Here is a 24117-nt window from a genome sequence, read left to right as displayed (position 1 = left end):
CCGATCCGGCCCAACCGACCACTCAGCCGCGTACGTGCAGCGATTTGACATTATCAAGGAATGTGTTTGCGGTTGCGAGTATACCGATCAGTGTATATCATATAGCCACCACGTAGCCATTGTGACCGTCGTTACTAAATGACATTGAGTGATACAATAAAGTGTATGCCACAAGTTTTCTTACCACGATGCTTACAGCAGCTCCGCTGGTCATCGACCTCCGCAAGGCGGAATGGCACTGAATTTTTTTTGTTCTTTAACATTATTGAAATATTGTTTGTCAGCGTTGTCGTACCTCAGACTGGTATGCCGCAACTGTATGCATGTCTGTAATAGAAAGCCTCCCTGAACATTGTAGGAGTACAGTCTTTTTATTGTATATGTACTCCAGTAGCTCTGATGCATATGGGGACCCAAAAGAAAGCGAACCCAAAAGAAAAAAAAAGGGGGTCGAGAAATTCTGGTCATGCAGCAGATTTATCTTTTACGCTACAACTAGCGCTGTTTTCCTTGCAACGGGTCCTTATATATATGCCTCCTCGCATAAGTTCTTCAGAACATTTTGCATATTTATTTCTTAATTTTTCCTCTGCTTCGTACTTTTGTTCAGCAACATTTTATTGAAAGATTGTGATGAAATTGAAATTGATGATTATTGAAAGATTGATTGTGAAAAAAATTTGTTGAAGCGTCCGAATTTTTTTCATAATTACAGTAATTTTAGATGCTGTTTGAATAGATATCGGCACTTAGCAGTCTACAATGAGGTAAATAAGCGACAGCACAATGTTCTTTGCGAAAATTTATTACACAATAAAGTGCTCACAAAATCGCTCTATTTCGCCATAGTGTAGAACATAACTCAAGAACTGTAACGGCTACACAGAAACTAATGACATATTTCAAATCTGCTTGTAATGCTCTATCACTGGGTGGATTTTCAAATCTCTAGTACAGATGTTTAAAAGATGTTTTTTCGAGTAGCGTCTCCCCTTAAGGGTGAAGGTTGAAACCAGTATATAACAAAATAGACATCAATTACGAAAAGAAATAATAAAGGTGCAGTAGCATTCATTCAATAAAGAACGAAGAATTGAATCAAGATAGCACGCGAAGGAACGCCGCGTATTCATCGTGCCAACCACACTTGTTTTTCACACCATTATATGACTCGACCACTCATCGCCGAGGGATTTGTGTAAAAGGAACCAGTAGCGTCGTAATTTTTACGCCTTGTCCCGCGCATCCATGGTGCATTATTTTGTCTATCCCACTTTTACTAGACTAGGAACACAGTCTAATAATGCAGGTTTATCCGGTGCTCGCACGACTGCAGCGAGGCCAGACAATCTTCGCACCGTTTTCGGCGCTTGTGGCCCGCGTCGGGCCTTCCCTGAGAGTTCCACGTGACCAGTTCCTGTATTTCGGTGGCTAGGCCAGATATGCGTACAGTGGCAGGATCGCTTATCCCGCGTAGCGTAGCGATTAGAAGGTAGCACGGCGGGATTCACGCCCTAGAAGTCCGCTGCCTGCGTGGTGTTCTCGGGGGCGACGTGCGGCGCCGGCGAGGGTTTAGCGGCGTGGGTGCGGCGACCTCCTCCCCGATGGCGATGGTGCGCGGCCGCGGTGGCGTCGCGCTGCGACTGAGAGAGCGCGGCCAGCTCGACGGACGTCATGAACGAGACGTACGCCACGATCGCGACGAACAGGACGCCGGCGCAGAGGCCGACGACGATGAACGTGCGCCTCTTCTCGGCGCGCAGGGATGCGGCGTCGGAAAGTGGCGGCAGCTGCGTCGGCAGCCGCGTCGACGGCGTCGGCGCATCGCCGGCGTCGTTGCCGTGCTGCCTGCCCTGCTGTGTCGCTGGTTGTCCGCCGGGGTGCATCGCGCTGCGCGGCTTCCGGTGTCGGATTCGCCGGCAGGGCGGCGCCGGATGGCCTGTGGTGCCTGTAGGGGGTGATGATGGCGATGATGATCGCCTGTCCACCGTGCAGCTATCATGATGATAATTGCGCCCTTAAAGGCTAACTGCGACAGAGGTTTGGATTGCATAAAAAAGCCCGGTTCCAAACCGTGCATATTTATATATAGCGAACAGCTTCTGAGGAAAATTTTACGTTTTGTACACCAGTGTACAGGGTCTCGAAAAGCTCGCGAAAGTAGACCTTTTTGTTTTCGTACCGAAACGGGAAAAAAGAAAGAAGAAACGTCGTCATATGTGCTTGCCGGAAGCGTTGCATCACTTAGAACGTTGAGAGCTATGCAGTGCAGCTCAACGGCAGCTCAACGTGCTGCTCAACAATTAACAAAGAAATCGCTTGAATTAGCAGAGGAATGGAGCAACGTTGTTGCCGTTGCTAAACGAAAGTCCATGTCACATGCACATAATTGAGTGTGTTCAATTAATTGTGTGTATACGAGCAATTGGCAAATACAACGTCAATTAATCATTTTCAAGTTTTCAAGTACGTATTAAAAGAACCTTTTATCCGAAGGACGGAGCATTGAGAGCGAGCAACGTTTGGTGCGGCGCCGAAGCTTCCTCAGACGGTGCTCCAAGAATAGGCAAGGGTGACCTGTCGGCTTGAGAGAGAGCAGGCGAGGCAACTGCTTCTGTGCAATGGAAACAACGGCCTTGCAGATATAAGCGTCTCACCTCACTGGTGTGCGCTTGATTCTATAGATAAAGGCCGTCTTCCAATACTTGCCGTAGACGGCAATGTCGACGGTTAAGCGGACAGCGGCCATATTAAGTCTCGTTCAGTAGACAGCTTCACGAAGACAGCATCCAAGTCAAAAAGCGATGCTGGCTACTTTGTTGTTGAATTGTTGTTGAATCCAGAGAGAAACACGGACACTCGGAAGAATATGTTTTACTTGTGTAGTGCGTTTTAAACGTTATTTCAAGATTGCTTGCTTTGTCAAGAGTTTCAAATCATTTCGGATTTCTAACGCAATGAAATACCGCCCACCGTGCATGTTATGACGTACTAAGAAGTATAAATAACCGCTTCAGTCGTTTCGCTCGTCGCGAAAGGGAAACTTGAAGACGTGTGTTCTGTCAGACACGATAAGGACAAGGATAAGAACCATGTAACGGCTGATAAAGAAAAGCAATTCACTCAGAGCTCGATTTTGCCGTCGATGAATAGGTGTAAAATACGAAACGTATGCTAAACCTCCAGATGCTTTATTCCAGACGTTTCTGCAGCATGAACCTCATTATATATATTTTTACTCCTGCTGATGTATAAGCTTATTCTAGTATTAATGTGTATTTCTAAACCGTTTAATATTGTCGTGTTTGTATGTCAATGTACTTTTTGAATGCCCTTTCTGTTACAATCCCTGACGGGATTGACAGTATTGAATAAATAAATAAATAAATAAATAAATAAATAAATAAATAAATAAATAAATATGTGACTAATGGAAAATACGTTCTGGCCAAGCTGCACGCGAGGTTTATGCAGTGCGGTTGTCCGCCGATGGTGGCTTAGTGTGTATGGCGTTTCACCGCTAAGCACGAGGCTGCGGGTACGAATCCGGGCCACGGTGGCTGCTTTTCGGTGGGAGCGAAACGCAGAGTTATCCGTGTGGCGTGCATTAGGTGCACATTAAAGAACCCCAGGTGGACTGGACTGGAAAACGTTATTATAGTCAGGTCAAAATTCAAAGTCAGAACATGGCCACAAGCCCTATGCACGGTCGATCTAAATGAGTCGCGAAGCTTCGTGCGAAAACCGGTCCAGAACCAATTGTTACCGACATCAGCAATGGTGATTACGGGCGCAGCTGCTGAAGCGCGACTAGGTGAGGAGGTAACCAACATTCAGAAACAACCACCGTTGTTTTTTTATTTTTATTTTTTTGAGATGAGACGGCTTGATTTTGTTCAACAACAGTAAAATTCCTAATCAATGTGATATACGTGTGAAGAGCAAAGAAAATACAACTATCTTTTATTACTTTATCATTTACGGTAAATACCTCTCTTTCAGCGCCGGCTATAAAAGGGGGTGTTTGCTTTACTATCAGTTGCAATACGATGCCGCTGTTGATGTGGGCCTGCTACTATGTAGTGGGGGTCTAAATACATTGACGTTCCAGTTATTTTTGTGCTTCAATGCATAAAAATAAGTGGAACAACAGTGCATTTTTACCGCGAGCCTTAATGGCGCGTATCTCGAAACTAGTGTCGTTCTGGAAATTCATTCAAAGTGGGTATGCCTTGTAAACTCGCCTGCTACAATTCGTAAATTGCAATACGTGTCGTAAAGTAATTATGAAGTAGGGTAACTAGTGAATTTTTCTTAATTCGTTGAATATGTGTTTCTATTTTTTGTGCAAGTAATGTCCGCCTCTCTAAATTGTCTAGTTCAAGGACTAGAATTATGTTACCTGCAACAGGCGATTTTTAATAATTCCGAAAACTTAAAAATAACCACCCCGTATAAAATTGTGCTATCTGCCACGGGTTATTTATTAGAAAGTATGTGTAACTTATTTAGATATGTACAATTGATTGATTGATTGATTGATTGATTGATTGATTGATTGATTGATTGATTGATTGATTGCGCCTTGAACTCATGCTGCTTGTATTCATGAGCTGCAGTTTGCCGACAGTGTGCACCCCTTACTGCTTCCGTGTTCAGTGATTTCCGATGCGTAATTTTCTTTTTTTTATCTTACCTTTTCAGGAATGCCTCCTGGACCTTCACTGTGGCAAGAAGCAGAGTGAGTGTTTTTCTCTTCTTTTCCTCGTGCTTACAATTGCGGGACAGTAAAAGTTATGAAATCTTGCTAACTTCAGACTTGAGCTCCCTTGTATTGCAACGTATACTGTCCATATCGATGAAAAATTACCTAGGTCACAGCAAATGGTGTTGAAACCATGACTTCACAGAGAATTGGTGAAGAAACTACAAGGTGGTGTCGCCACCCGTGTCTCGTTCTCGCGTCTTTAATGACGTTCATCTTGTAATACGGGGGTTACTGCGCTAAGACACATGGATATAAGAATTAGAAAAAGGACAGGACGCGCGCAAACTCAAACTAGGCCAACTTGCCGCTCTACTGGAATACGTTTTCTGGCGTATTTTCATGCCAGAAAATAAGAAAGTAAATCCACTCTTACCAGTGCTAGAGCGACTTTTATGGCATTCTGGAAGCGCCAGTTACTAATAATTTTTAAGTTATTTTACTGTTTAAATGCCCTTTGAACTGGTATTGCTAGCACAGATGATATCGTGTAGAACTGAGTGGCTCCTCCGTATCCCGTTGCTCGTTGTCCCAGCTGAAGATCAAAAGAAAGTCGCGGTGTCGCCCGAAAGACGAAGCATCGATTGTGATACCAAATTATTGGCAGCTATGCGAACTAAGGATAGTGGCTTTATCCTCCCTATAAACTGGTAAACATTCGTTAACTATATTAGCAAGCAAGCAGAGCGAATAGCCCTTCGTACTGCCTGTCGCATAAACGTGAACTAAGCGGTGAGAACACAGCGCTTAAAAGGTTATTTCAATTTGGTATAACGTTGACCACGAAATGATGACTACGCCTCGCCGACATTATCGTGACGTCGTTACACAGGGCAAAACTTGCTGACGGCTGAGGTCGGGTTGGATTGAGGCTCTGGGTATGATGACGTAGCTGAAAAATGAATTACTGTTGCTTCCGTTTCTTATGGTTGCGCTTGCATGTGAAAGCCGCAATGAAAGAAGGAATGGAGAGAGGTGGCAGTGCTTCCTGACGTCATGATGCATCCGTCTTCTGTGTACCAAAATTGATATTGGTTGGAAAAAATAACTATTACAGCATTGCGTTGTGACGCCGAGCAGGTTTTATTTTTTTTTTTTTTTTGAGGGGGGGGGCGAGGGAACGGCGGAGAGAGTTTGAACCTTTTCTTTACGCAAATAATTATAATAATAATAGTAGTAATAATAATAAGCTCAAGTTGAAAATGCCGTGTGAGTACTTCTTTAAAAGCCTTGTTGTTGTTTTTAACCTCTGTTATACCAGTGAGTGTTGCTGCCAGGGGCCTCGTTTTTTTTCTTTATTCATTTATTCAAGGCAAGTTTTCAAGAAATATGCCTTAGGGCACTCATCGAAAGGCTTCAGTTACCTGACTGGGCTGAATCACCCTTACAGCTGCGGTAGTATGACGAAACAAACACTTTATATAGCACACATACATGTGTAACAAAAAAGAAAGTGCTACATTTTGTACGGAGAAAGGGAACAAATCACAAGCACAGAGCGGTTAAGCTGGTAACGCAACAAGATAATTGGCATTTATTCTTCAGCAAATGGTAGTTTTTTCACGGTCTTTTTGAAACATTGCTCTGACATGCTGTGAATTATCTGAATTAAAAAGTCCAAGATGATGGCATAATGATCTAAGATGTTACGTATTTGGGCAGCTAGCTTCGGTTCTCCATAGCTTGTTCAGCAATGTGGTTTACTAATGAAAGTTATTCTAATGACGTATTCTGTATCTTTATAAGAATATGTAGCATTAAAGGATCATCTGTCCATTTGGTATTGCCGTAACGCCTCTAATAATTGGGCTTAATAACTTTCGGTATTGTACACGTTCTGTAATTGTAACGTGTTATAATGTTGTGTTATGTAACGTGTTGTGTTGTTGGAGAACTATGGGAGAGGCCTTTGCCCTGCAGTGGGCGTAACCAGGCTGATGATGATGATGATGATGATGATGATGATGATGATGATAATCTGCTCACTACTTCCCAGGTCCGGTTTTGCATGCATTTCTCGATTTCGAGGTGTTTCGATGCAAGCTAAGTTTGTGTGTGTCGTTGTCGACCGCACCAAGGAACATTGCGTGAATCGGGAGTGGAATTGGCGCTGAGTAATTACGTTTCGCATTCTGCAGAAGAAGATATCGCAACCTACTTAATATTCCTATTAGCACGATAAATTTCAGCCTTCAGAGCGTCTGTGTGCGGTGTCTAAGACAGATAATCAGTAAATACTTCCCGATAAAACATCAGTTGTGAGTCAGCGCCGTGCTGTCGTGTGTTTCTTCCTCATTTCTCCGTGGTGCTTTTGCGCTGTTACCAAATGTACGCTGAACCCTAGACCACTCGCCCACCTTGCTATCTTGCACAATAAATATAATTCCCAAAAATCTTACCAATGTCGACTGCTGAATAGTGGAATCATGTAATTTTATATTAAGCCTTGTAGGTGTTCTAGTTCCTCTTGATTAAAAAAAATTAGGTACTGTGTTTTCTTTGCATTTAACAGGGGCTTACTTGTGCTCAACAACGAGCTGAAACTGTTTTACCAGGTGTTATCTTGGTCAGAGAGAAGGGGTAGTTTTGCTCCTAAATAAAGAACACTTAATGTTCTCTGCATATAAAATAAAATTAGAATAACCCGTTCTGTTCGCAACATCGTTTATGTATAATAAATAAAGGACATGTCTTAAGATCGACCCTTGAGGCACCCCATATTCCATTTTAGTGTCCGTGTTCGCACCATTTATCATTATGAACTGTGACTGGGAAGTGGGATGCTTGCTTTTTGTGCTTCTTGCGGGGTTCCAATGGAAAAAGCGTATCGTATTTGTATTTGAACGACAAGAGAAAAGCATCGTGAGTGCTACTTATGTCCGGTGCTTCCGTCACTTCTTTCTAGCGATGACCCTAAATGGGTCCCACAAGCTTTAGCGGACCACCGTCTCTATACAATGTACATTCAGGTATTTCTTAGGGGTGGTTCTGACAGGTTATCGAAATGATCAAGTTATAACCACGAGTGAGGAGGCACTGTGGTGAATGCTTGAGGCTTGACATGTCAACCGTTCAGATGCTGTGGTAGTCTTGTCACTTTTTGCAGATTCTTGCGCAGTTCGCACTCCGTGCATCGACATTTGTGTTTGTGTATCAACATATGTGTTTGTGTAGCCGTCGAGATTACGGTATTCTGCTGAAATTTCGTGCGTCCTGTTTATCGCTTATTGGCTGTGTGCATAACACAATTTTACGCTACAGTTCTGCGGTTATATTGGCCGAGTCTTTTTTTTTTTTTCTCGTCAGACAGTGGCCACTACGGTGAGCTGAAGGCTGTTCTTTCATTCACTCTCCTCACTTATTTTTAGCGTGTTATGATATGTTATGTAGTGTACCTAGCTTTTTGTAAGTTATACATCCGAAGTCCTTTTTTTGTGCTTAAGAGCACATATTTTCGTGATGCACGTGTCGACAGATAGTATTACAGATGCACTACATACTAACATAGCAGTGTACAAAAGATACATTCAACTGAATTACTTGACGCGTGCTTTATCAAAACTGTGTCTACAGCTGTCTGTTTCGTTTTATTCCGCCCACTGTATATCTGCTCTGGTCTGATGCATTCTTCTATTATATATATATATATATATATATATATATATATATATATATATATATATATATATATATATATATATATATATATATATATATATATATATATATATATATATATATATATATATATATATATATATATATATATATATTCCGCTGTAGTCAATCGATTGCAAAGCCAGCCAGACGGGAACCTCGCGAAGCAAGCTCTGCCGCGGCCAGAAAATTTGCCTAATCCCTGGACGGGCTTCTTGGGGGGAAGGCTAGAGCGGTGGCAGGGAGCCAACTAGCTGGGGATGGATGATTAGTTGTGAGCGGAGCAGCGTTTAATTTTGTCCAAGCACGGGGCGTGGACGAACGGGCACGCCTTCTGTTCTCGCCTCCGCGCCTCGTATCCTCTCCTTCGTTCTCTCCCCCTCTGCTTCCAAGGGAGCGAGGGTTAGCCTCGTTTATCCCGTGTTGAGGCGGTTGACAAGCGCACACTTCGTTGAGGGCTTTCAGACCAATTGGCAACCATTCAAGCTGCGTGGCTGGTGAAACGGAGGGGGCCGCTCTGCTTAAATTGGAGAATCGCGTGCTGTGTTTCTACAGTTCCGTTGGTTACTGCTGCAGCATGCGTTGTTTTCTTTCCGTTTGCCTACCAGAAGAAATGATCAAGAGGGAAGCCAGAATGTTCGCAGTGTCTAATTGTTTCTGTAGGGCTCGTGACGATCGCAGGCAGCGATACCTGCGAGCACGTCCGCGTCCTCCAGTGCGAACGATTACGCGATCTTTGCGGGCGACTGATTCCACTTGTTTGGGGACTTCTCGCGCACGAAAGTGTTTTCTAAGTGGACGCACGCGGTGCCATATTTGTGCGAATTGTAAAGACCCAATGTTTGTGAAATGTGCTCGCGTTACCTTCGTGTAAGTTGTATGCCGTCGTGAGATACTGAGCAGGGCATACGTGACGACACATGTCTACGAAAACATTGTTCCTTCCACGATTACTGCAGCGACAACTGCTGCTGCGCGTTTTCTCAATTCATATGCTCATTGGTGCCGATTTACATAGTCAATTTCGCTTAGAAAGGGGGTGTGAGATTAATCTGTCAAGCAGAAAGCACATGATCCTTCGCGGCCTTTGTAAGCCTTTATAGTAATTTGCACCATCCACCAAGTTGCTGTGAATTTCGCAGAATCCTCGCTGTTTAAAATGGACATGCTGCTCCTCTTCTGCCAGAATGCCCGCGGTGCTAGACGCCATGGTCGATTCGTATTGCGCATGCTCTCGCAAGTTGCCGCGTTTAAGTGGTCCATCAAATTCTGTAACCCGGTGCAAGGGGGAGGAGAGGGAGAGAGAACCAATTTTCGTGTTTCAGTAGCGCGCATGGTCTTAAGCTAACCACGCGATACTTAGCAGGAGAAAAGTTGGGTATTTTATTACACGAATTCTGTAGCGTTGTCTCTCGCGCTGGGTGGTGCCAGCGGTCGGTATCGCAGAGTGTCGACTCTGTTGTGCTGCCCACGTAGAGCTCCGGTTGCCACAGCGAGCGCTGACGGGAGTTTCCTGTCGTTATATACTGCCTGTTTTCCTTTCCGGTCTGCTTTACGCAGCGCATCACCCCCCTTCCACTGGCAGCTCGCCCTGCCAGGCCGCGTACCCCGGCAGTCTTTAGCCGGTTTTATTCGGACTTCCCCCATCGTCGGCTCCGGCGGTCCGGCACATAATCCCCAAATGCCGCGATAATCTCCACCGTGCCGACGCAGCGGCTAATTTATTCATTAGAGCGCGGGATTTGCGGGAAGCGCGCTGTTTGCGCGTTAGCCGTTTCGCGGGAAGGGAGACTGCGCGAGCTGGCTCTCCCTAATAGCAGCCTTTTTCAGCGCCGCGTGCGTGGAGAGGAAAAAGTTGGGGTTCTGAGGGTGCTAAGGGGAGGGGGACAAGAGGGGGTGCCGGTGTGAGGGCTGAAGCTGCACTGAGCACGCAGACGACTCAGGTTGGGCGGTACGGGAAATACACGCTCACGGTGAGCGGCGAGTTGGAGAGGGAGCATGGGGACGCTGTTGATCCCGCCGTGTCCTCGCTGTTTCGTCCCCCGCTGTTGTCGTATGCGCGAAGTGTGGGCAGAACTGAGCGACTCCGTCGTCCGCGTTCTGTTGATCAATTCGATAGCTTTGGTATGGGCGAGTGAGTGTAGCGAATTGAGGATGGCCGCGCCCCTCCTGCCCACGCGAGGATTGACGTGCCGGTGGGTGCGTTTTCAATGAGCCGGCGCTTTGCATGACCGCGACCTTGTTACGGTCTCGGCAGCGTGCGTGCGTGCGTGCGTGCGTGCGTGCGTGCGTGCGTGCGTGCGTGCGTGCGTGCGTGCGTGCGTGCGTGCGTTACGATCTTGACGTACATGCTGCATAGCGCGAGAAGCTCTGCGAGCTGTAGTGCATCTTGTCTCGATTGTTGCTTTGCACGGCCGCTTAATGAAAAGAAATGGTTTTTCTCGCTCGCTGTAGTGATAAGGTTTTCTCCGAATTCCTGTGCCCTGTTATGAAGCTTTATTGCTTCGTGTCATGTATCTACTATGTTAGTCCGAGGCAGCGTCAAGGCTCCTTGCAGTGATTTATATGTTACAAGTTGTTTCAAGCTGCTATTGTGAGCTGCTTTATGGTGCTCACTTACGGATTTAAACCTCCTCGTGGACAAACTATACTACATGGCGAAACGTCAACCAGGTTAACATCTCCAGCGTATCACTAAATGTTTATCTATCTCTGTAGAAGTTGCTTTCGGCTAGAATCACGAAATTGTAACTCAGAAGGGCAAAAGAGGGAGAAAAGTTGCGTTTGTCCCTTGACTGCGGCACAAGGGAAGATTCTTTCCGCTCACGTCTTTGCAGTTACTTCGAAGAGTCGCCATTTGTTTGACCTTTAGTGGTTGTCCAGCGTTCAGATAATCACGTCCCTGTACTTCGGCATGCACGAGAACGTTGCAGGTAATTTTTGGCGCCATCAGCAGTGATGTGCAGTTTGGTTTTCGTTTAGAACAAAATGGCGTTGCAATCGCGCACGCGATTCACATTCTTAAATGTTCCGTCTTTTAAGGGAACGCTTGAGAGTAAAATTAGCTGCGTCAGCGAATTATCCTTCGACAATACCAAAATAAAGAAAAAACAATACTTACCGTGAGAAGACGCTCGCTTAGACAGAAAAGAACATAAAAAAATGAAAGACGGGTGAATACGAGGTCTCGGACGTTGCAGCGACGTTTCCGTCGGCATATAGTTAATTATTTAACAATAGATGGACTACATTGTATTCTCAAGAAGCCAAAGAAGCCAAAGCAAGTTTCAAAGGCTTTTTTACTCGGTCACAGCGGCTCGAATGCGAGATAGTACCTTAAATTCATGACGTCACACTGACGTACCAGCCCTGAAGTTTCAGCGCAAAAGTAAAAAAAAAATTACCGACGATTACGTTACTTCCTAATGCGAAATTTGAGCGCAGCAAATAAGCTGTTTCACCTTTTTCGATAGATTGAGGCAAAGAAATCGAGCAACACATGTATGCGCTATCACAGAATTTTTTTTTATTTTTCACACGTATTCCTTTAACAAAGACTCCACTAACAGTTCTTGACAGTCATGAAGGAAGCTTTGTGGTCGGAGAAATAGACTGATATATGTTCGACTTGGTACACCAATGCTTGATTCTCAAAGACGAGATCTATACAAGTGCCTCGCGAGGTTGTCACAGCCGTGGGACGCGTTACGAGCGAGAGGAACGGGATGTTCTCCCGCATAAGTGTTAGGAAATTGCTGTTTGTCTTTATGTCAACATTAAAGTCCCCCACTACTAACATCGGTGTGGATCGATGGACGGTTAATGCGAGTTGCAGATCCGCCGCCACCGATCTGGCTCTCTGATTGCCATCGCACAGGGCGAACGGCAGCGGCAATTTCGGCTCGGGCGGTGCACATATACAGATCCGCCGCCACCGACCTGGCTCTCTGATTGCCACCGCACAGGGGTTGCATTGGAGGAGGAGCGAAGAAAGGAATTAAGTTCGAGCCGGCGCTTTGACAACCGGAGACTCGCAGGAAGAGGGGGGAGGGGGGCGGCGTGTACACCCAGCGGCAAACGATGGGGGCAGAAGCGCGCGCAGCAAGCGGACAACACGATAAAGGGAGGAGGGAAGAGATAGCAGCGACTGACTGATGCCGCTGACGCCGATAGTGAGTCAACCCCAGCTGCGGAGTTGGTTTCAGGGACAACGACGCCGATGCCGACACAAACAATATGATACCCTCGCTTCCGCAGCGCTAAGAACCAGGTCTAGCCGTGGGAAGGTGGTCACGTATTCGTCGACGTGCCGGGGCCTACGTGAAATAACCGGCGCGTCGGCAACTGAAGAGCACCCTATCCGCCACACAAGAACAGGGGGGGGGGGGACCCTTTCCTCCTCTTTCTGCATGGCGGCGACGGTGTTCTATGCAGTCACGTTATCTTGACTCTCTAGCGGCGTCAGCGGCATCCAGCGGTATCAGTCGGTCGCTGCTAGCGCTGGGGGGATGAAAGGGGGGCGGAGCTGGTTACGAGGCCGACGACAACGCCGACGACGACGCGAAACCCAGGAACGGACGCCAAAGAGCTGCGCTCTAAAAAAAAAATGAAACTCGGACCGTCATTTCTTTCTTCTAATAGCCAACCTACTATCGCGAAATCAGCGAAGATAGAGCTTCCAAAGACTTTATCGGTCTAATATGATTTGGTGTTTCTCTTAAGTGTACTTTCGATGTCAGACTGCATCAAAAGTATTATGTGTGGCGTTCGTGTTGTCTACTTATCTTCTCTTGCGTCCGTGTCTGCACGCCTTACCCTTTCTTGCATTATGAATCCTTACCAACTGGCTCAGCTTTCTGTCGTTTTAACCTTATGTGATTTTGTTGACCGGTTGGTGGCTTAGGCACGCAGGAAAGCTAGCAGAGCTCCACCTCACCATTGGGGTCCATTGCTCCTTGTAGTTAGCGTCATGCAAATGCAGATAATGTTCCCTAAATTTTACTCGTGTAGCGGTTGCGACGCATGTGCTAGCGATCTCATTTGTTCTGTTGAGGATTTACGAGAAACGATGAACGATGAAGTTTCCGTGGCTGCTTTTTCCCGGTAGCTGGGTTTTGGGGGTGAACAACGGAGCATCGCTTTTCCTGATGGGCTTGATGCCACTTCGCGAGGGACTGTGTTCCCGCTGTGAGGCTAACCTAAACTGTTTTTAAGTGTGAAGCTGCTTCATAGATATAACACACACGTTGTTTCTATTGGCTAATGTGCGTTCCGGGCGACATTTTTATTAGATGTTCTCGTTTTTCTTTTTCTTTCTTTTTTTTCGCTGACGTTAGATGGTGAAAGAAGGTGATTTGTCTTTCGATGATATTGCCGCATCATTCGCGCCGTAGTCACGTTTGTGCTTACAGCAGGGTACAGCAATAACTCCGCACATCTTAACCCTGATATTGCCATGGATGTGAAAGTAACGTAGATTTCCGCTGCCTATAATCGCTGGAATATTTTGCTCCGCCCGCTCGTCGCAGCGTTCTCTTCTCCTTCACGACGATCTTAGCGTGGAGAAGCACGCTTTACAGGGAATGCACTGGGCAGTTTTTAACACGTTTACGTAATCGAGGAGAAACGTATGCGTGAAGAGCGTTGTTTGGGATGAAAAAAAGAGTGGACGGAAATCAGTAACGTATCACCGCCTAGTTAGCAACTCCCACTTCCCCTCTTTTTTGCCGCCTCAAGGATTTCATTGTTGTGTCTCGCATATTGACTGACAAAACTGCAATTCCTTTGTAAGATTTGCCCATGCACCCACTGATGCAATGTAAAGTAAGACCAGTCTTCAGTAGAAATCATATCAAATATGCTTTTCGTGCTTCTCGCTTTTTTTTCTTCATTGAACAGTAACGTAGACATAACCTTTGTAGCGTACGTGCTTAGGACCTCTCTCTCTCTCTCTCTCTCTCTCTCTCTCTCTTTTGGACAATTTACTTTCCCTTTGTTAGAGAAAGTTCATTCTCTGTGTACCTACGATTGACATACTTATTCGCGGCGGGAGCAGCGCAGGGCCGCGATTTGTGTTTAAACCAAATTTTATCTAGACTTTAGGTTTGGTACCTTGCTGTTAGGTTCATTCGGTGAGTACAGATTGTCGTGAGCTGTAATTTTCAGCACTCCGCCTCCACTGCTGTTAGAACATAGGCAGATTTGTGTTTACGGCCACAGCGTCGTGTCTAAGATAAAAATGGATTCTCAAAAAAAAATCCCCCCCCCCCCTTCACCGCCCTCCCCCTTTTGCTCTTCTCCCTAAACGCGAGTCGTCTTACTTTGCAGGTCTTATTACGAATACGTTCTTTCTTTTGATTCGCATCGTGTTCTTGAACACTTGTCGGTGATCTCTCGTCATTTTCGGTTTGTTTATCCCTTGGAGTGTTGAGTGCAGGTAGCTTTAACATGTCTTCTTAATGTCGTATAACTTTTTCTCGTGTTTATTATCTAAATTTATTGTTTTCTTCATCGCTGAGGAACGTTTTACGTGGAAAACATTTTATTAAGTTCCATCGGCATTTTATTATTATTATTATTTTTTAGTTTAGTTTTTTAGTTGGGCAGTAGTGATGTCCTTGCACCATCCAACGTAGCTCTTTAAAAAGGAAAAAGATGCCAAGTATTTCTTTATTTTATTTTTTAATATTCCTGCATTGCTGTTAGAAGTTAGTCTCTCGTACCCTTTCTCACATGCCCTTGCATCGATCGACGTCCTTCTCTCTAAAACGGACGACGCTTTCGATTGGCTCGCTGGCGTTCCGCCTCCGTTGCCTGGCGACAACCAACCGGGCACGCCCGTTCTGCTTCCTCTTTGTTTAGAAATGCGATCGTCGTTGCCTTCCTGCTCTCACCTTCGCTCACCCTCTCCCTCGTTCCGTAGCCCTCTTTCTCCGGTCGTCGCCTTCGTTATCGTTGCTTTCGCTGCATTTGCTTCTGGTCTTGCCGTGAGGACATTTGTTTCTTAGGAAGCGCTTCTTCGCCGGGTATTCTTGGTGGCGCTAACATTCTTGCGTCCTGTTACTCGTCTGCGGGTTTTCTTTTCTTTTTTTTTATTCTTAACTTTTATTACTTGATGTTCGTTGTTTTTATGCACCTTCTTATCGTCTAAATAGAGAGAGAGAGAGAGAGAGAGAGAGAGAGAATGGAAAAAGAAGCGGCGGATAGGACGTAAAAACTTGGATGCTTGCCAGCTAAGTTTCCTGCTAGGCGTACATGTGTGCGTTCCGTCTTTTTTTTTTTCATTCCTCCCCCCTTTTTTTGTGGACTTGTTTTTGCTTGCTTTGTTCCGAAGTGAGCGAGCGTCATATTTCTTTTACTCTCTGACGCGCCTGCATTGTGCATACGTATACTACTTCGGCGCAGTCTAGAGATGCGGTGGGTGGCGTGGGCACCACGGAGACGGTCATGCATATATGCAGCGAGCAAACTCACCCTCAGGCGCGGTGTCCTGGTAGATCCGAGGTCTCCGCCGCGAGCCACTCTTTGAGAAACAAACAGAACGAAGAGCGCCCGTACGTGTACGGGTATGCAGTATTCTGAACCGAAGGAGAAAAAAAAGATAGCATGCAAGCTTTAAAAAAAAAATTTATTAAACTAGACTGATTCTGGCTGAGTTGCACGCCCAAACGTACAAACCTTAGCGAACCGCATAACCTCGTTCTTTCCTGCGTTTTCTGCTGAGAAGGCGGTGAGCAACTGGAGCAGGAGGAACTCGGAGACGCCGACTGAGAAGTAGAAGTGGATGAGAAGTTGGAAGAAACGCTCTGTAGAGTTGTGTAGCTTGAAAGCAGAGTTTCGGAAAAGAAGAGACGCGGGAGTTCGGGTTTGTTTCGCCCAGGGGAGTGGCGTGTGAAATCTGCACTAACAGAATATATATGTGCGTGCGTGCGGCGTACTTACGTACGCGCGCGCGTTTGTGTGTGTGTGTGTGTGTGTGTGTGTGTGTGTGTGTGTGTGTGTGTGTGTGTGTGTGTGTGTGTGTGTGTGTGTGTGTGTGTGTGTGTGTGTGTGTGTGTGTGTGTGTGTGATGTCAGAGGCGAAAGACGTGCCGCGGCTGAGACGCCTTACTTTATTTTAAAGCAAGCGCGCTTCGTCGTCTACTTCTCCAGCCATTGTGTTGTTCAATCGTCCCACGGTGCCCTTCGCCTCGAGAAAGTCTCAGTTCGGAAGGTGCAAAATAACGCCGCAATGTGCTCATATGAAAAATGTCGTTGTCTCTCCCTAAAGGCGACACTGAGTGGTTGATTTCATCGTTTACTCGTGAGACTGTGCCTAGAATCTTGTAAGGACCTTCCCTGACGGGACTCAACTTGCCGTTGTTTTGATGCCGCGGTGTCTCGTAAAGTGCGGCGTCACCGACTTGAATGTGCAGCGGAGGAAACTTCCTATCATAGATTACGCTGTTCTTACTGTGGTGGGCGAGCTAGTTCTTAACCGCAGTTTTCCGTGCTTCCTCAACAGTTTCATCTGGTTGCTTTAGCATGGCTAGATAATATGGAATTCCAAACATCAAGTAGGAAAGTGCGTAACCAGTAGCTTTGTGAGGAGATTTATTCTGTTCATTTATTACATCTGAGAGCAGCTTAGTCCAAGACTTCTGTGGTTCATTGTCGATCTTTCCTTAAATCTGGTGACTATGGTATGATTTGTCTGCTTGTTGATAATACCGTGGCATTTGTGGATGATTAGACAACGTGAAGAGTTGGTATATTCGGGTATGTTTTAGGAGCTGCTTAGATGTATCTGCTGGGAACCCTGTCCCACGATCTGAAAGGAACTTCCATGGTTTGCAGGCAGCGAAAGTTCTTCTTAAGCATGAAACGTAGGCGTCGCTGTTTTTAATTTTGTCAGCAAATGCTCATATATAGCGAGTAGCATGGTCAGTAGCCAAGTGGATGAATGTTTTTGATGAGGCTTTTCCAGGAAATCCTCTCATGGTGTCTATTTCAAGGAGATTAAAAGGTTCTTCAGCTCTAGGTAATCACTTAAGTCATCCGTACTTATTTTATTTGATCGCTTTGCATTTCAAGTGTGTGTCCCAATGTCGAATGCAGTTGGCGACATCGGTTACTATATTTGGTCAATAGTATTGCAGAGACAGAAGGGATAATGCTTTCTTCACCCCGACGTTCCCAACTTGTCTGTAAGCGTTCCTGAGTATGGTTGGGCGCAGTTTATAAAGCACGTGTATCTTCCTTAGTCCTCTCTTTTTGACTGTGACTATGTCGTTTTCTAGCGACTATGTTTCTTCGGGGGCTCTCGTTATTACATTCCCGAAGATCTGTGGGTGAGAGAAGGTGCATTACAGGAGCTCTGGAAAGTGCATCAGCTTCAACGTTGCTTATGCCCTTGTCATGCTTAATATTCACCTCGTACATTGACAACATTAGCTACCACCGGATGAGACGACCTTCAGGATTGTTGGCATTCGTCAGCCACGGTAGCGCAAAATGACTTGCTACAACAGTAAACGGCTCCCCACGAAGGTAATAATTCCACTGATCGATCGCATCTACAATAGCGGCACATTCTCTCTGTGTGTGATGGCGTAGACGGTAAACTTCGTGCTTGAGTCATTTACGCTAATAATCGGCAACGAGATCTTCATTTATTTTGTCATCCGGCTGCTTCTGCATGGCAGCAATCCGTGTACATCGCACACGGTCTTGAAGCGTCGAATATGCGAAATAGAGGGTTCTTCAGTTATGCGCTTCTTGAGTTCCAGAAAAGCTTGTTCGCGTGCTTCTGTCCACGTCTGTTTAGTACCTTTGTGGATCAATTTTGTGAGAGGAAGGGCGTGATCACTGAAATGAGGAATGTATTCACGGCAAGTTTTTGCGGTGCCGAGAAAGCGGCAGTGTGTGGAGCGTGTTCGAGGGCGCTGCTTTTTGATAAGGGCGGGTGTTTAGCCGTGTCATACTTTTCGTTTTTTTTTTTGCAGAAGTTTTTTTTCAACCGGAAAAACTAAACGGGCAAAAAGTACCTCGCTGAAAACATGCCAGTTCTAGGTTCTTTTTTTCGAATTTCTACAAATTCTTTATTGACAGCACACCATTCAGAGTAGTAATTAAATATAACTAATTGCAAATAATTAATAAATTAAATGGTGTCAATAAAAATTACTGGCAGGTGATCTACTCGACTGTGAACAATATGGTCTCGGTTATCGTCGCGTACAATGACCTTCTTTTTTCAAAATTCGATGCATCATAGCGATGTAAACTGCATCGCCGGTTGCACGAAATATTAAAGGGTGGAGTATATATTGACACGTATACTTATCTTTATCGGGCAACCACGTTTCGCAGCCTAACAAATGTAATCGCACAGCGTGGGACGCGCCTGTATGTATCCGAAGTTTCTGGAACGTTATCCATGCTTCTATCCTCGCTGAGAAGCTCCTGTATATATGCCACCTTGCTGGTAAGAGTCGAAGACGTGCGAGAAGGCAGCGCAGAAATAAGCGCGCGTGAAACAAGCGTAAAGCGCCGCCAGAATTCACTCTATTGTTGTTTACGTAGCTGATCAAATCGCCCTGTACTAGCGAGGTGGCGTGACGCTGCATACTTAGTTCATCGCTGCCTTTTACTGCCGTCAGTAAGTAAACCGCCGGTGGCATGTTTTTTTTTTTTGCGCAAATCTTGTTGGCGTGGCAAGAAAACGAGCCAAGACAGAGCCGACAGCATCCCAAGATATCACGTCGACGCAGCATATTCTGCTGCTTACAGTTAGTGTGCTAGTGTTAGTGTGTGTTAGTGTGGGTTTCGCACGCCAGCATAACCAGCGCAGCACTTCGCGATATTGGAACTACCAAAACGTGTGATCGTGGGTGGCGCGGGGTCAAGCGATAACGAAACCTTGTGACCAGCAGCCTGTTAAGTAGCGCAATGCAGTTATCTTTTTATTATTATTGGATGAGCTATAGCGACACAATTATAATGACTCGTTACGATGCCGTTGGCTTAGTAAACTTTAATGTGTCGATAGTCTCAAATCTTGTCCTACATTTGCCTCCGTTTCTCGCTTGCTATAATCACTTTAGCTTGACTTAATATTTGCACTTAGTGTCCTTTTAAAGCGTGCTAACATAAAATGTTTGTTAGGCTTTTTTTCTCTATCTTTATTATATAGCAGGTGACTCTTCAATCACGGTGTGGACCCGCAGTGTCTTGAATGCGCAACGAAATTTATTTTATCGCCTGTTAAGATGTATTCACGCCAATTCATAGAGGTTTCCGCCCCACGCGACCGCGATTGACGGCCACGGTGCAACACGTGACTATAGATGGGCCCACACCGGCAAGACCGACTTCCCAGTCGCCTCTCTGTGGCTGCGGCAACAGCATTTTGATAGGACCAAAACGCAGAACGCTCGTGTAGTTGGATTTAAGGTAATCTTAACGAAGCCAATCTGGACGAAATCAATAACAGCTCTCCGCTATGACATCCAATATAGCTCGTGGTTGCTCTGCGACGTCACATCCCACGAATTATTCATTCCGTCACGTATAAGAGGCTGCTCAATAAACGTTAATTCTGGGACTGGCTCGCTGCGCGCTCGTCGAGTCGTATTTTGGTTTCATCCAGTTACCTTTTGTGGCTCTTTCCGTGGAGGAGGAGGAGGAATGGACGTTTATTTTTGAAACAGTATCCCGAGGTAATCCCTGAGGGAAAAAAAAGAAGCGTTAATGATGGTGCGCTTGCGTGCGCAACCGCCATCGCCCAGCGGACGCACCGCCGGGCGATGGCGTCCCGAATATTCCGACATCCTGCTCCGACGCATCGATGATTATAGTTCAGCGGCTTTAGGACCTCAATGCCAGGCTTTAAATGTCGAGCAGCGTGTAGCCGAGCCGAAACAGTAGCTTCGCGGCCAAAGGGCTTTAGTGTGACCAACTTGGTCGCACGACGCCCGTGACCGGAAGGCTGAAGTGCGGCTTTGAAAACGCTTGTCAACTGGAGCGCGCGGCCGAGGGGCATAAAGCGTGTTGAAAAAGACTCCTCGTTACACCGCCCACATTCAGAGGTGGTGGCGTCTTTGGTCTCGTGGTATAGTAATAAGCCGACTTGCCCGCCACTCAGCCCCGATTTATAGCAGTCGCAAGCCGCACCATAACCGCGCGCTACCATGCACATCAGCTGTTCTTTCCTCCATCACATTGTGTTTGTTCACATTCGAGACAGGATAAGCTTCGTCTGTTAGTAATAGCAGTACGATAACTTATTCGTATTTAAGAACAGACAAAACAAAAGAGGCGATGTTGGGGACCTTCAGTCCAGGATCCTTATGACTGCTTGCACCAGCGCTCCGTCGATAACTGCTACTTAATTTCTGAGAACTCAGGGCGACCCCCTCGCCTTCTCTTTCCCTGTTATCCTGTTGAGTGTCTAATAATGTGCTCAGCGTTCATTCAGACAGCCACACTGTGGCCCTGCGACTACTGCACAGGTTTAACCCCTCGCTTCAGCAGTTCTGTAATAACGTGCCCTACACCCCGAATACTGCGAAGCACTTCATTCCGATACGACGTCGTCACATCAAGGATCATGTGCCCAAACTAGGATCGCAGGCCTAAATGCCTTGGTTAAGCGGATACACTCAATGGAATAATATTCTCGATATTAATATTCTGGAACCAACCATTTGTGGACGTGCTTCTAACTATTGTTCCCATTGTGTAGAAATAAGTGAGAGCGCGAAAAACGTGTGTATTTGTGTTTAATCGTCCTGGACAAAGAGAAAAGAAATAAAGAGCGAGAAATGGGTGGTTTTGTTTCCTGATCTTAGGATTTTGAAGAAGGAGTCCAGTGGGACGAGCCTACGTTTTACTTTATATACGGGCTCTTTCGCATAAAGCACACGCCCCGTGCATTTTGACGAGGCTTCTTCGTTGCGGACCTGTCTCTGCACCCTCTCCCCTTATTTTTATTTATTTATTTTTTATTTTATTGTTTTCCTGTGCTAATTTGTTCAGCTCATGGTCGCAGGGACTGCGCGGTTTGGTGACCGCCGGGCCGGAAACATTCTCTCTCTCTTTCCTTTTTTCCCCATTCATGCACGCATGAGCACCGCGGGTGGCCTCCTTATTTTTACCTCCCCCACAGCCTTCCGGTTTGGTTTCAGCTATCCCACTTCCGGTTCATCCCGATACTTCCGATGGCGGTCCGCGTCATCTTCTCTTCCTTCCGCCCTCTCACATCCTCCGCCTGCCCTGTCCCGGAACCTCCTCTTTTTCCCTATTTTCCTGACTTAGTGTGCGTTTCTTTTTTTCTCCTATGTTTTGCTTTATGTTTCTGCATTCCTGCTTGCTTCGTTTTGGTGCAGCCGTTTTTTTAATGCCGATAACAGTGCACGACTTGAACCATATCCAAGTAGATTTTTCTCTGTCCATTTCTCTGTGTTTCCATTCAGAGATTTAGTGCAGAGCGGTCTAACCTTTTCTGTTATATGTCGCCACAATTAGGCCACCTATTTCTGACGTTATCAATGACTGTTATGTTTTCTATACTGGATTTGCATCGATCATAGTCTAGACATAGCTTCGGGAATTCTCGTTTTCGTGTGGAGTTTTACAGTCAGGCGCATTTCTATAAATTCGCATATGAGAAGGCGTCCCCCAGGGTCGTTGTGTAAAAGCCGTGGCAGCTTGTGGTGTTTTAGAAGCTTTGAGCTTTAGAAACTGATTGTCTCTTTCATTTTCGTGCGGATAACATGTATCCGTGTTTTGGCGAACCGTGTTCCACCCTGCTGCTTTTAGACACTGCGTCGCTGAGCTATAGATGTGGAGGATATTTGCGTGTTGCAGGGCGGGCAGGCACTCTTGAATAATTTCTTTTATTTACAAGAATGCTGAAGGCGGGAGAGATTTCATTGTAGGAGGGACATCAAGTATAGGACAGATATCAATCAATAATCAAATATACGATCAACAGCTACACAAAGCGAAACAAGATTTTAATAAAATTTGAATATAGATGTCTCTAGTTGCAAAGCACGAGAATCTTTGTTTACCTTTTTTCTTAGCAATCGCTGTTGACATCAGTCCCGGACGACGCTTTTGTTTCGCTGTGTATCGCCGGTTTCTCGCAGTGACACTCAACAGGACAGAACGCGCCTCGACAAAATTGCATATAAGCTACAGTGTTCAATGACGCGCGCTCCCCTCCGGAGTTCCTATATTGCCATGGTCTACGCGCCTTGTACACGAAGAGCGCCATGCTATATCCATTTACAGCCGTTTATCAGCATTCATCAATATAATAAGGTTCAAGGTCGAATTTGTGTGTCGCTGATCATGGAGCCACTTGCTAGGTGCCGCACGGACGAAAGTCTTGATCCGGCGTCAACTGCTGTTTTTAGTAATCTTTTTTCATCAAGATAAACTTAGAAAACGTGCCGTGGCTGCTGTGCACTGCCTATAGGAATTGTACTTTGTAGCCGCGCTATAAAAGGATTCAAATCTTGCTCAGCCTGAGTTCCCTCGTTAATGCTGAACGCGTTGCCCCCTTTTGCATGTTTATTCGTCAACACCGCTGTAACTCATTTTTTTTTTCAAAGGACACGAGTTTCTTTTGTAACGGCAAAGTTGCGCCGAAAGCACCAGGGTACGCAGGGAATGTTTCTCCCGGTATGGCGGCGCTACGCAAGTGAATCCCTGTCAAAGCGTATGCCGTTTGACTGTTAACCTCGAACGGAGGTCGTTTTTCCTTAATTGCCAGCCGCCGGAGAGTTAAGTTTCCTTTCTAGGAGTTTGTCAGCAAATAATACTTCAACCTCTCTAATGCACTCTCCACGTTGCAGCCTGTTGGGCGCATTGGGCTCCGCTCGTGGATGAGCTCTCGGGGAATATCCCGCGCACTGCGGGTGCAGCTTAGGCAGTCGAGCGTGAGAGCACAGTTGGGCGGACCCGCGAGAGCGCAGCACTCGAAGACACGCACCGGCTTGCGCGAGCTGTCGGGAAAAAAGAGCAGCCAGCTACTCTGGGCGCATCGGCGACGACCGTCCGGGCGAAAAGGGAGGCGAAGGCAGATCCCCGGCTCCAGCCTCCCTCCCTCCCGCCGCCTTCGTTCTCCTCTTCGGGACGAGTGGGTTCGGTTTGCTCTGGGCTACGTAACCGCCTTTTGAGAGGCCCGTTGTTTAAGGCAGCGGCGGCATAAGGTGCGAACGTGGTGCGAAGCGTGCGTGTATGTGCGGGGCGGCGGCGGGACGGGGAGAAAACGCCGCTAATGGGCCGCGCCGAGTGTGTCCCCTTTTCAAAAAATGACGTCACCGCTCTGAGTGCTTGCCGGCGCGTGGAGAGTGCCTTAAGGGGACACAGCCGCCGGCGCGACGGTTCCGCTCCAGGGTTGTGCTGGAGCGACGCCGGGTTCCCGCCTGCCCGTTCTCCTCCTTTTCTCCCCCTTTCCCCGACACTCGTCTGCCGTGGTTGAACTTGCTGTTGCTTCGCTCTGTTGTTGCTGCTGCTGCTGCTGCTTGGTTGTCCCAGACTTCTCTTCTTTGCGGCACCGCAAGCGTCCCTGTTAAAGCCACTCTTTCTGCAACAGCCTTTTCCAGTACCTTCTTTCTTTCCTTCGCTTTTGCTTGTCCGCTCCCTTGTCTCTCGCTGAGCACCTTGCAGTGCTCGCGCTCACGTTCGACTGGTCGTTTTGAGCTT

General features: G+C 46.4%; 1 protein-coding gene across 1 annotated transcript in view; it reads left to right on the top strand.

Moving 5' to 3' along the window:
• Positions 1–24117, top strand: part of ssp3 (short spindle 3) — a 249820-nt gene that overhangs the window by 218441 nt on the left and 7262 nt on the right. The window contains exon 27 of the mRNA XM_065424845.1: positions 4705–4741. Coding sequence (XP_065280917.1) covers positions 4705–4741 — 37 coding nt within the window. The remainder of the gene's footprint in view (positions 1–4704; positions 4742–24117) is intronic.

The sequence above is a fragment of the Dermacentor albipictus genome, chromosome 1 (genome assembly GCF_038994185.2).
Source record: "Dermacentor albipictus isolate Rhodes 1998 colony chromosome 1, USDA_Dalb.pri_finalv2, whole genome shotgun sequence".
NCBI classification, from domain to species: domain Eukaryota; kingdom Metazoa; phylum Arthropoda; class Arachnida; order Ixodida; family Ixodidae; genus Dermacentor; species Dermacentor albipictus.
Note: the sequence above shows the minus strand (reverse complement) of the source record. Positions and strands in the feature narration are given on the sequence as shown.